Genomic DNA, 13,567 nt, shown 5'->3' with positions numbered 1-13,567 from the left:
CAAAAGGTAGTAATATAATATTTTCTTAACTCATGGAAAGGCTGAACTCTCCATATTAGAAGACAGATATTACTTATCTCTGCTAATATTAATTCTGCAAGTAGAAAATTCTCTCCTAGCCCTTCTTTCAAAATATACTCATTACTTACCTTGGAAATGAGCCATTTGAAGTCTTCTGATGTTGGGAGGCACAGTCTTGGTGCTTAAGAATTTACTAGATATTACCACTCAACCTCTTAGTCAGCACTGATCATGCTAGGCTGGAATGCTGTCAGCTTTGACTACAAAATTAGGACCTTGGGCAATCTGATAGTTATCTACATTTATTTAGAACCCACAGAGGGCAGAGTTTAGATAGGTAAGGGAAGGCTTATTGGTAATGTTTCTAGTTCTATCCAGTAACTAAAGACAGAGGCAGACTGAAGATCAGAAATCTTTATTTGACTCAATTTATTTGAAAGAGGTACACATAGTTAAACTGGGCAGTCAGTGATCAAGCAATCCAATTCTACCAATAGCAAGAAATTATTATTATTATTTAGAAAAAAGTCATTGGTGAACATAGCCAACCAATTTTCAGTGGAAAATAAGACTAAGTTCAATTTCAAGAGGAAGAACTTCACTGTAAACGTTTGTGTTTATAAATTAATTATTTTACCAGAACACACAAAATCAAGGCAGAGACTGTATAACAGGCAACTGGGTCAGACATAAGTACAAGGAACCCAAAAGTGAAGGAAATATTGCACTGATGCAGAAACAGACATTTAAAGAACTGTCATCATCAACAACCATATTTTTGCTAAAGAATAAGCATTCCAAAGGAGCAGACTATTTGGTCAATACAAAAATTAGTAAGGAAATATTTTTAAAGTGCACATTCCCTGAAGAGTTCAATTTTATATGTAATACACATATTCACATACGGAGATGATCATTTTAAAAGGTCTACAACAACCTGACCTTGCAACAAGTCCCACATACAATTTCTAATAGTCTGTGAGTGTCGGTATAAAATTACTGACATTGAGAACATTTCAATGTAGTCTACATTGTTACTTGAACATTTTTCAGCTCCCAAAGTGGAAACTTTTGGGTAGCCAATAGAATGCTGGAGGTATGATGGCATTAGAAGAAATGTTGGGGGTTTCCAACACGATCTATTTTAAGTACACTTCTGATTATTAGACTTTTTATTATATTACTCTTACAGGGTTTCTTATTACAAGGACTTCATTAGAAGGAACCCATTATTAAAGGTATCAGAGCAATACTAAATGAATGTGAATGGTATTCAGTGACAGACAGGGATTTTCAGGCTGACAGATATCACAGCAGGTGTTAAACTATAATACAAATAACTTTGGATTTGTATAAAGTAATAAAAACTTTAAAAATATACTCATATCAACCTATAAAATTTGAAGTTTCATCTCTTACATGGCTCATTGGGTAACCAGAAGTATCAGTTTTTTTGGAAATGCCATAATGCTTTTAGAAAAGAACTAATCTGTAATTGTAAAGCAAAACTTAAAAAAAAAATGACATTGAACAATTTACCTTACAAAAGAGGAAATAAAGTAAAAAAAGGTTTCAATTAAAGAAACATGAAGAAGGTTTGTAAAAGAGTAGGACCCAGCATATTCTCAGTCCTTGTGCTGGCCTTTTAGGATAGCCCTGAAACAAGTACTGCTTTACACCAACTGTGGTAGAAAGGAAAGAAGCAGGAGAAAAGGTCTGCACTGATAGCTGTTTTGGGCAATGATCAAAAATATAGATGATAAGAATCCTAAAAATTTTAACTGATCAGTGCTAGCTTGATTAGGTATAGCATTAGCAGTAAGGTATAATTTCAAAAGTATATTTCAAAGGATTGGGCAGGAGGGTGGATGGTCCTCGTTTAGAGTATGCAAAGGAGCTATCAGTGATACTGGGTAGCACCAAAGAAAACCAGAGTGAATAAATTTTGTATTGAATCTCGCAAAAAGAATCAGGTTATGCGTGTTTTCTACTTGAATCCTACAGAAATTAGGAAATCCAATTATTTTCAGCTAAACAGCACTGGCATTTATTTAGCACCCTCCAGAGAATAAGTATTTTGGCCCTAAAAGATTGTGACCCGTGAATAAGCTCCCCATTTGCCTGGGCCACCTGTATGGTGAATCAGACAGAAGGCAGATGGAGCACACTCAATGTACTTAAAAGGAGAACTTCTGTGCCCATCTCAGTAGAATGCTTAGTGCGCAAGAGACTGAAATACATGTAGTTAAAGGATATCCTATGACCTTTTTTGGGTGCTTGCTGTTTGTGTCAATGCTTTTTCTAGACCACTGATATCTAGTGGAACATATTACACAGGTATCTAAGGGTATCTGATACACACCAGGAAAGGGAAACATTTCTGAAACAAGAGCTATCCTGTCTTCTCACTCAAAAGAAAAAGGCAGTGCTCACAACTTGGCACAGCCCAGATTGTTTCAACAGTCACTGGATGGTGAACGCCTCCTACAGCACTGGCTTCCAAGGGTTTTCTCCCCGCCCCCCCAAATTGCAATTCCCAATAAGAGAGTACGTTTTATATTGTGACCCGGTACACACAGTATAGATTATTTAACTGAAACGATATTTCAGGAAACAATATTTAACCTTGTTACACGCAGAACTCTCTTCTTTGCTATTCTATTTTTAAAATATGCTCATCTTGAACTGATTTTACGGCTCACTAATGGGTTAAGAACTACAGTTTGAAAAACACTGTCCTTGAGGATTTTAGCTGATCTTGAGAAAAGGTAAAAGCAATGGCCCTGGAACCCCAACAGATTTCTCTGACTTGTGTTGGCTGGGGCATTAAAACACCCATTTCCAAACAGCTACTTCTCCCTTCAGTATATGCGGTGCACACTTTCAGTTCCTACAGGCAAACTAATCCAGTACCTTGTCCCAACCTTTTTAATACTGGGGCTTTGGCTTGGCCTGAAGTACCAACTAAAACTGGTAACTAATGACTGAATAAGGTTCATAAAATTCGGCACTGAGTAGTGTCTTTATTTTTTACCAGACAGGAATAGGATACTACTTTGTAGGCTATTTCTAAGAGATGAGCTAGGTGCGTATATATTCACTGGGATAGTATATTACTGCTACTACCATTGGAAAAAATGAGAGAGATAATTTTATGGAAATGATAAATAAGTTTAAGAAGATTTTCTTATTTGGAGGCCACAGGATAATTTGGGGATGGATTAGGATTCTGGAGGAGAGAGGGACAGGGAAGGACTGCCTACAGCTAGTCATGATTATTTAGGAACCAGAAAATAACTCAGCTGTACTAAACTGAGCCTGGGAAAAATTCCAAGGTCTTGCTAACACCAGGGAAGAAGCAGCCAACATACATACTTTAATAGGGAAGCCACTGCAGAAGTGCACATGCTCTTTGGTTCAGAGAGTATTTTGTAAATGTGAAGAAATCACAAGCTTCTTATTGTATCAGAAATCAAAGTTGCCATGTCTAGGGACTTCCCTGGTGGAGCAGTGGTTAAGAATCCGCCTGCCAATGCAGGGGACATGGGTTCGATCCCTGGTCTGTGAAGATCCCACATGCCGCGGAGCAACTAAGCCCATGCACCACAACTACTGAGCCTGCGCTCCAGAGCCCGTGAGCCACAACTACTGAACCTGTGTGCCACAACTACTGAAGCCCATGTGCCTAGAGCCCGTGCTCCGCAACAAGAGAAGCCACCACAATTAGAAGCCTGCACACTGCGACCAAGAGTAGCCCCCACTCGCTGCAACTAGAAAAAGCCCACACACAGCAATGAAGACCCAACACAGCCAAAAATAAATAAATAAATAAAATTGATTCTTAAAAAAAAAAGTTGCCATGTCTAGGGATCATAGTTTTCTGGAGGACAGTTGGCAGGGAATAGACACTCTGCCTTCAGCTTCATACAATAAACACATATCAGGATACATGAAGGGTACAGGGCTATAGCTAACACATAATATCAATACAAAGAGATAAAGATAAAGGACAGGATACTCAGGACATCTTCCATCGCAATTACCAAAAAACGAAGACAAGTTTGCAATTCTCAGGCAGACAGCCACTAAACACAGTTAAATATAATTCAGGGTAGATTATTTTTAAATACCATAAGATTATGGACTCTGTAATATTCAAGAAAAAGACTACAGAATCAAACACATAATTGTAAAATGTTATGCTAAAAAGACTGACACATCTAGTGATCTACTTATGTTCTTGGTTTAGATGAAGAAAATCTTCTAAGACAATTGATAAACTACTGCTCTTGAAATCGTGGGTCTTTCCATTCTAGAAACAGGAACTGATGGGAGGTGTTAGTGGGTAGATGACTGATGGGTAGAGAAAGAATAAGGAAAGATATTTCTAGGTTCTCATTGGTAAGGGAACAGGAAGGATAGGCACACTGGCTTTGCATGTATAGTAGTTACAAGACCCACTTTGCCTGGCCTCCAGAGGATACCAGAATTTCTATCCTTACTCTTTTAGACTTTTCCCTTTTACTATGGGATACCCAAAAAGTTATGGGTCTGTATTTTTCTGAGTATAAAGTCATGAAACTGGAGTAGGTAATGAGGTACTTGGCTAATGGCACTGACTAGAACTCCAGTAAAACAACATTTCAGATGAGGACAATCTGATAAAAGCTTTCTGACTACCTCTACCCTTAGGTTTAATTCTAACGTATGCAAAATTGGCAGAGCTCAGCAACAGAGAAAAAGTGCATGTTACTTTGAACAAAGGTCATCATGGGAGCATGCACTATGATGAGATTTGAAATTTGTCATCTCGTGACTAAATTTATGTTCAGCAAAGAAAAAAATTCTGAAGGAAACTATTAATAAACAATGAGATTTTTAATCAGGAAAATCAATAATATTTAGTAGCAAGATTTTGTCAGGAAGAAATACAATTACAGTCTGGCATGCTGTTTATTTTAGCTTTTACAACAAAGCAAGGAATCTGAGGAGAATTTCACAACCATTGACTTATAGTCTCCAATTCTAAAAACGGTTTATAGTAATTTGGCGGTACGTTCAACATGCATCAAATACTTTGTATTATTCAATAACTAAGACACTGCACCATTCTCTTCATGGTTCACAATCATATATTCATCCCCTTTCACTTGAAAAAGTCCATTAATATCAAGGATCTTGGACAAAAATCAAGGAAAATACCCCCCCTGACATCTTTACTAATGTGCAGCCCATGATTTTTGTTCTGACGAGTATACACTTAAGAGTAATTCTCACTTGAATAATTGTAGAGAAAGCAAACCAGAAGTTCTCAATCTATTGCCAACAGGACAGGTTACTGGGTTAGACTTTAGGGTACATACACTTACCCGACATGCGTATAGAGAGGGGCCGTCTGTTCTGAAGCATAACTCGTATTAAGATGGTGGGACTTTTGTTTATTTCATACTACCAGTGAATAGGAAGTTGGTATTGTTAAGGCCTCAGGAATTTTCCTTTAAGGTCAGCAATCTATTAAACATGACCTTGGTAAACCAAGTAGATCTCAAGGAGTTGGCTTGAGGAAGTATTTCTAAGGCTTGAAAGTTCTGAGAGGGGCCTTCCCTTTTTGGGTAGCACACTCATTTCTTCAAGCCTTTCTTAGGATGAGGCTTGAAGGGGTATTAGTCAATCTGTATTATATAAAATAAAAAAGATTGTTTTTCATAGTCACGCTATGTACTTCAAATAGTAATTCAAACCTACCCTCTATTTAAAAAAAATAAGGAAAATCATACCAAAATATTTATCTGTAAAAAGAACTTCATGTTTCTAAAGAAACTACCACCAAGGTTATCTTGATACCACTAAGGCAATGTTTGATTTGATCATTTACCCATCACTCATTCAGGGACCTTGAAGCAAGCATGATAGAACTGTAAAATGTGAACTAGGAACATTACATTTAGCGCCATTAAATTTAGGCTAAATATGGGCAACTTCTCCACCATTACAGAGAATCACCTGGAGCAAATATTTAAGATTCATAAAAGAAATATTTCCTTTATAAAGTAATTAGAATTGTAACCAGATGCATGATTCAAGTTAGAAAACCAAATGGATCCCCAAAGAGTTGAAATAGTTTCATCACATAACTGTTTTACTTGATTCTGATTTTTTTTTTAAAGTACTTGAAATTACTTCTATACTATACTCCCCAAACAGGTTTTAGAAGGTACAAGGTAGAAATTGTAATGATTTATTGCTGTGTATCTTCAGGCAGCAGTCTCTGTCAGAGGCTCGGGGAAGGTTCTCTTGCTTCTTCTAGCTTTCTGAGGATCCACTGTTGTGGGGAAATGAAGCAACATTTACTTAACTTCAATGAACTTGCAATGACAAAATATAATGAATGAAAATCTAGAAGTTGTCTTTCCAGTTTAGTTAGGAGTATACTGCTATAGCCAATAATTAAATTCTCTATGCAGGAGAGATCATTCACTGACTTAAATGGCCCAGATGACTCAGGGACAATGGTACTGGGTTTGATTTAACAGTAGTAATAATGTTTTTCTAAGGTCTTTGGACTTAGATGTTCATCTTCAGAATAAGCAAAGTAAAATGAAGCATCCTGAGAGAGAAGGGTAATTTAACAGCTGGATTGAATAACTCTGGCATAGTGTGAAAATCATCTATGTAGAATTCCTTTCAACCTATGCCAATTCTGTATCACAAACCTTCACGATTCCATATATTGGATTCTACTGATTGAGTAGGAATAAGTACATATAATTCTACAGTGGGTAGCAGCATAGCAACATTCTTGAGCATATTAGGTGCTTTTATGATACATTTTTCTAATTTGAAAGGATCTGAAATCACAAAATTAAACTGCAAATGAAGTGTAAACCTTTTTGTCAATAATGTCTATTATCATTAGGCCTGCATGACAAATAAAAGCCATGGAGGTGATACTCGTGTTATCCCATTATGAAAAGCTTAAGCAAAGATATTTGTGCTTTTTTACTTAAGAAGAACCTAGTGAAAATAGCTCTAAGATAAGCAGAGAAAGAGAAATGGACTCAGTAGCCTTTTCTAGATGTTTCTGGCAGAGCAGGAGGATTAAAAAGAAACCTTCTGGGATAAAATAACACAGTGACAGAGATTAAATGGAAAACTTATTACAGAGAAACTGAAGGTAATGTCCTTCAGCAGCACAAAGAAGATGGCCTGAAAGTCATGCTGTCATCATGCTCTACTGTCTCCCTGTTCCAGGCAACATGCATATTGAGGGTGTAGTAACTTTATCCCTCTTTCTTTGTAACTTGGCCTCCTTTCAGTTTTCTACTGTTAATATGTCAGTGTTACCTTATATCCCAATGTCTAGATAGAAAATTGCACAGCACATGCTAAATGGTCCAAGGTACATGTGTATGGGTGGGAGAGGTTTCTGGTTTGAGCTCCAGATGTGAGAAGTGAACTGGTAAATAATCATAACCAGCCAGGACCAACACAGAGAGGTCGGGAGGCCCAGGGATTCAGTAAAGAACCCATGTGTTCTTATTGTAAGTTTCACGACAGAGTGAGTATACTTCAGTGTCAGGAATAGTGTCTTAGTTGTGACCAACGAGGTAGATAATCAGTTCATAGTCTTCCTTTTCTTGACAGTGCACTTCCCTATAATTGCCATAATCCCTAAAGTATATATAGTGCTTTTCAGTTCACATAATTCACATTTTGAGGAAGCTGAGGTTAACTGACTTCCCCAAGGTCCTACAGTCAAGAAGGAACAGAACCAGTATTTAAACCCAGATTTTCTAACCACAGGCATGGCTCTTTTTCCCTTGTGCCAGGCTACAGTAATTAAAGGAAAAAAATCCCTATAGCTATACAGTAGAGAAATAAACAATGTGGGGCTATACTTTTCCTGCTGGAGCTGGTAGATTAGCATTAGAGTGCATTAATTTCTTTCATTTGTTGGTTTTTTTTGGCAAAGTATTACAGTTAGGATTTAAAATAAGAGAGCAATTTGATTTCAAAGACAAGTAGGTGTGTTGAATTCAATCTAATGAAAAAATAATTTGGGGAAAATATTATCTAGTTACATATATTAAAACTGTCAAAATGCAAACATAAAATTAAAAAACAAACACAACTTATCTGCCTTAAAGAATAATGCAACTTACATGGCTTTGAAATGAGAAGCTGCTATCTGTTTAACCAAAAGATTGACTATATTTACCCTTGCATCCTCTGGAGTCTTGAAGTTAATTATTTTTCCAAACTCTTTGGCATGGAATACAGACTTCACCCGCTCCTATAAATAGAATAAGTAGCTTCATTAACATGGGAATCTAGTTGTAGAAATACCATAAAGAAATGCCACCAAAAAAAAGCCAAGAATGAGAAATCAAGAAGAATGAAACACAAATGGAAAAAAAAATACTAAATTCGAAGCCATCCGTTATCACTAAACCTAAGATAAAAAGTTTTAGGTGACATTTCAGTTGCTAAAGCCATCAAGGGTTGATGCAGAGGATGGGAAGGAGATCAATCTAGAAGCAGGACCACTGTTTTCCCTCTCCAAATAATGTCTCAGATAGTTCTTGATATCTGGCTATGGCCTCATGATAAATTCAGCTCAAAAATAATGTACACATGTATGTCTGCATACATATACACGTGTTGTATAGGTATGTATGTGTGTGTATGTATGTGTTTATATATGTAACTTCTGACATTTTAAACCAATAAGAATGCAATAAGAATGTAGCTTCAGAATCAAAGAAATCAGGGTGGGTCTTAGATTCTATACGATTGTCCTCCACTTTTTGGTTTTTTTTTTTTGGCGGTACGCGGGCCTCTCACTGTTGTGGCCCCTCCTGTTGCAGAGCACAGGCTCCGGACGCGCAGGCTCAGCGGCCATGGCTCACGGGCCCAGCCGCTCCGCGGCATGTGGGATCTTCCCGGACCAGGGCACGAACCCGTGTCCCCTGCATCAGCAGGTGGACTCTCAACCACTGCGCCACCAGGGAAGCCCTGTCCTCCACTTTATTTATTTATTTATTTTTTTTGCGGTACGCGGGCCTCTCACTGTTGTGGCCTCTCCCGTTGCAGAGCACAGGCTTCTGACGCGCAGGCTCAGCAGCCATGGCTCACGGGCCCAGCCGCTCCGCGGCATGTGGGATCCTCCCGGACCGGGGCACGAACCCGTGTCCCCTGCATCGGCAGGCGGACTCTCAACCACTGTGCCACCAGGGAAGCCCTGTCCTCCACTTTTTAAACTCCTTTGATATTCTGTTGTGTTTGTGGGAGGAGAACTACCTAATGGTGGATATTAAGCATTGGAGGGGCAAATAGAATAGGATTATCGAGGAGGAGTGTGCTGATTACTTCTATTAACCATGGGTAAGGACACAGAAGAAGCAATATTTTACTAGTCTAACAATTTCTATAAGTAATTCAACTAACCATGCATATACAGACTCCAGAAGAAATCAGATTATTAAAAAAAAAAAGTATGATTGCTGATATAAGGTCGCAAGGGAAAGGTGAAAGGGGAAGAAATCAAGGAGGTAAGAAGTTTATCCTTGGAGATAAAAAAGCCAGGAAATGCAATATGGGCTACAGCAGAGCCTAACAGCTACTACTATCCATCATTTCATATATGGCCACAGGGTTATTCATTTTCTGAGTGAATCAGAGAAATTCTCAAAGGGTAAGTTGGTCTAAGATCCTCAAAAACTAACATCCAGTCTCCTTAAGAGCGGCCCCATGTCTTTGGAATGAATGGTAAGATTGGATAAATGGTCTTCACTAGTTAAGCACAAGGCCTAGGGACAGTTCTGTTCTATAGGCTAGTTTAGAAGAAATCTGTTGTTTCTGCCTGTCTGCATCCAATGCCCCTTCTTCCAGTAACAATTTCTTGAATCTTCTTTGGGTAATTATTTTTCACCCTCTTTCACTCCCAAAACTTCATATAGAGCTGACCCTTCCTTCTTGGTAGCACCACAATGATCCTGTGACCCTCACCTGGCCAACTGGCCCATTCCAGCCCCTGACTAAAGTGACTGGCTCAGGAACAAGGAAGTGACCAAAGGTGGCCCAGTGAGACCCAGTGAGAAGCTTTCATTCTGCTGAGCTAGTAGGATATGAGCCTGGAACTTCTGCTGGCCATAGTGTCACCAAACGATAGCCTGCTTGAGAATGAAGCCAAACTGAAGAAAGTAGAACCTAGAGATGAGGGCAGCAAAGATGGACAAAATGAAGGAGGAGAGGAAGGGTGCGAGAATAAATACTAATGACATCATTTGAGCATAATTAAGCTACAATATATAGACTTGGATCTTTCAGTTATATGAGCCAATTAAATCCCTCAAAATCAAACCAAACAAAAATAACAGTGAACAAAACTAACTTGGGCTGAGTCACATATTTCTGATTAATATAGCCATTGCCAAAGCGGCCCTTTTCACATAGGTGTCTGGTCAAATACTGTGAGGCCAAATATATTATCTTTTATTTCTCTGTGTCACCTACGGTACCTAGTGCAATCATTACAACTTACAATGGATATAGAGACTCTGATGATTTACCAAATGACTAGCAATTTGCTGTATTTTATACCAACATCCAAATACCAAGTACTGTTCTAGCTGCTAGAAATCAGAGTGAGAAATGGTCTCCGCATTCAAGAAGATTATAACTGAATTAGGAAGATAATATCTATAAAAAGAGAAAGAACTACCAATAATGGGCTGTTAGAGCGAGAACTTTTCAAGTGTCCATCAGCAAGATTTTCAGGGAAAAAAATTATGGAGGCAACTGCTAGGGATTCTGAGGTGTACAAATATCTCACTTTAGTGCCTTGGATAGCCGTGGGAAAGCTGCGGTTCTGTTACTGAGTATAAAATGAGGGCCCAGTAACGTTGTGGTCCATGTAAGAGCACATAAAGTAGCACATTTTTTCTTGGCCTAGCTTTCCTTTCTTTAAGCTTGAGTAAGACAGCAGGTGTAAAGAAAAACCATACAAAGACCAAGCAACATGTAAAAAAGAGGGAGAAACATTACAAAAGTAAAGACTATTTTAATGTGTTGTTTTCAGTTCCAAGTTTTCAAAAAAATCTATTCAACATACCTTTGCTTCAATGCGCAACCTTCTCTCATGAACAATGAATGGCTCTTTGGTAAACTCATCAAAACTATACTGCCACTCACATGTAAGCTGTCCAAACGTTCCTTTTGTTACAAACAACACACCACTCGGAAAAAGAAAGAAAGAAACCACTTTAAAAACTGAAGCACTTATATTCAATAATATAATAATAATAATAGCAGGATACACATTCTTTGCAAGGGCACATAGAACATTCACCAGATAAGACTATATTCTGGGTCATAAAAAACGTTAATGAATTTAAGAGAACTGAAATCATGCAAAGTATATTCTCAGATCATAATGAAATTAAACTAGAAAACAAGTAATGGAAAGATAACAAGAATACTTCCAAATGCTTACTTAAAAGCATACTTCTAAAAAAAATCCATGGGTCAAAGAATCTCAAAGGAAATTAGAAAATAGTTTGAACTGAATGAGAATGAAAACATAAAATTTATGTAGCAACGTTTAGTGGGAAATGTATAGCACAACCTACTTATCTTAGAAAACATAAAGTACTTATAAAGTAAAATGTATAAGGAATGTTTTTAAGAAATAGGAAAAATGTAGAGAACCAGCTACCAAGCAATATTTTGGAGAACCTTCATGTAATTAATGATTTAGAACAAAATGCTTTTAATACTAAGGCTCCATGTAATATATTTACCAACCTGTATCAGAAAGAGGTTTTTAAAATTAATTCTTGTTTTCCCCCCATTTTGAGGAAGGAAATCAAGAGATGAAAATTCATTCTGTCTATAATAATTCTATTTAATTCTTCCTTCAAAGGTCTTCCTTCCCCAAATCTTCTTTCTGGTTGAAACATCAATTGTAGGTACAACCAGAGGTTTCTTTAAGTGACATATACTTTAAGTTAAGGGACTAAATTAAAGAAACAGCTGGCACCTGGCTAGAATGGAAAAGGAGAAAGCTAATTAAGATTTATTTCTTTCATCTCAATCTTCTGCCTCTGATCCCCTCTTTCACCAGTCTTGGATTATAGGGGCTGCTGGAACAAACCTACTGGTCTTCCAGTACATCTTCAACCATGTGAAAAATCAAAGATAGGCTAATCTTATTTCAGGCGCCTAGTACTCCCTCTCCTGATTAAAAGATTCTTTATCTTCAAGTGCAAAATTTGGAAAGAAAGGACCTCCTAAGTATAAATATCATCTTTCAATCAACTACAACTAGCTTACTACATGTACTCTGTCAAGGTTTATGTGACCTCATTTAAAGAGGTCTACTATGTTGAGAAGAAAGTAATTTCTAAAATGTTGCAATGGACTTCCCTGGTGGCGCAGTGGTTAAGAATCCGCCTGCCAATGCAGGGGATACAGGTTCGATCCCTGGTTCGGGAAGATCCCACATGCCATGGAGCAACTAAGTCCATGCAACACAACTACTGAGCCTGTGCTCTAGAGCCCGCAAGCCACAACTACTGAAGCCCACGTGCCTAGAGCCCATGCTCTGCAACAAGAGAAGCCACTGCAATGAGAAGCCCGCACACCGCAATGAAGAGTAGCCCCCACCTGCCACAACTAGAGAAAGCCCACGCACAGCAACGAAAAACCATCGCAGCCAAAAGAAAAGAACATGTTGCAAGATCTGGAAATAATAAACTTTGCAACTGACTCTTGTTTAACTCTGATGAGTCACCCTTCCCTCAGTCAATGGGGTTAATAAAACATGAGTGAATGCTGCTATGAAGAAAAATGACTGTTGAAGCATTGTCTGTAAGTATAAAAGTTCAGAAACAACTTAGATATGCATTATAGCACATACTTCTGAATGAATATCAGGCAGTCATTTACAAATTAAGAAAGATCTCCATATGCTGACATGGAATACTCTTTAAGACATAGATCTTGGGACTTCCCTGGTGGTGCAGCGGTTAAGAATCCGCCTGCCAATGCAGGGGACATGGGTTCAAGTCCTAGTCCAGGAAGATCCCACATGCCACGGAGCAACTAAGCCTGTGTGCCACAACTACTGAGCCTATGCTCTAGAGCCTGCGAGCTACAACTACTGAGCCCGCATGCCACAACTACTGAAGCCCGCGTGCCTAGAGCCCGTGCTCTGCAACAAAGAGAAGCCAACACAATGAGAAGCCCGCGCACTGCATCGAAGAGTAGCCCCCACTCGCCGCAACTAGAGAAAGCCTGTGTGCAGCAACGAAAACCCAACGCAGCCAAAAATAAATAAATAAATAGATAAATAAATAAAAAGACATGGATCTTAAGTAAAAAATTAAGGTACAGGATGGTGTTAAAATAGATTCCTATTTACATTAAAATATGTATGTGTATGCCTTTATAGGCAGATGTATGCTTTGATAGCATGTTTGCTTGTATAGGCATAGAATATTTCAAAGATACAAAAGTAGTTGTCTCTAGGAAGGGGAAAAGAGGG

The 13,567-nt window shown here is 38.2% G+C and overlaps 1 protein-coding gene across 4 annotated transcripts in view; it reads right to left on the bottom strand.

Moving 5' to 3' along the window:
• Positions 1–4,880: 4,880 nt before the first annotated feature.
• Positions 4,881–13,567, bottom strand: part of VPS13A (vacuolar protein sorting 13 homolog A) — a 237,539-nt gene continuing 228,852 nt past the window's right edge. The window contains exons 70-72 of one of the 4 annotated variants that reach the window (XM_004285838.3): positions 11,135–11,258; positions 8,240–8,314; positions 4,881–6,343 (exon numbers count right to left, since the gene is read on the bottom strand). In XM_004285838.3, the coding sequence (XP_004285886.1) occupies positions 6,293–6,343; positions 8,240–8,314; positions 11,135–11,258 (250 nt within the window). In that variant the 3' untranslated portion in view covers positions 4,881–6,292. Of the gene's footprint in view, positions 6,344–8,239; positions 8,315–11,134; positions 11,259–13,567 lie in introns of those variants that run through there. The other 3 variants (XR_004480053.2, XR_004480054.2, XR_007477790.1) reach the window with 3 other exon arrangements.

This window comes from Orcinus orca, chromosome 6, assembly GCF_937001465.1.
Source record: "Orcinus orca chromosome 6, mOrcOrc1.1, whole genome shotgun sequence".
NCBI classification, from domain to species: Eukaryota; Metazoa; Chordata; class Mammalia; order Artiodactyla; family Delphinidae; genus Orcinus; species Orcinus orca.
The sequence above is the reverse complement of the archived record's forward strand: the minus strand, read 5'-3'. Positions and strand labels throughout refer to the sequence as shown.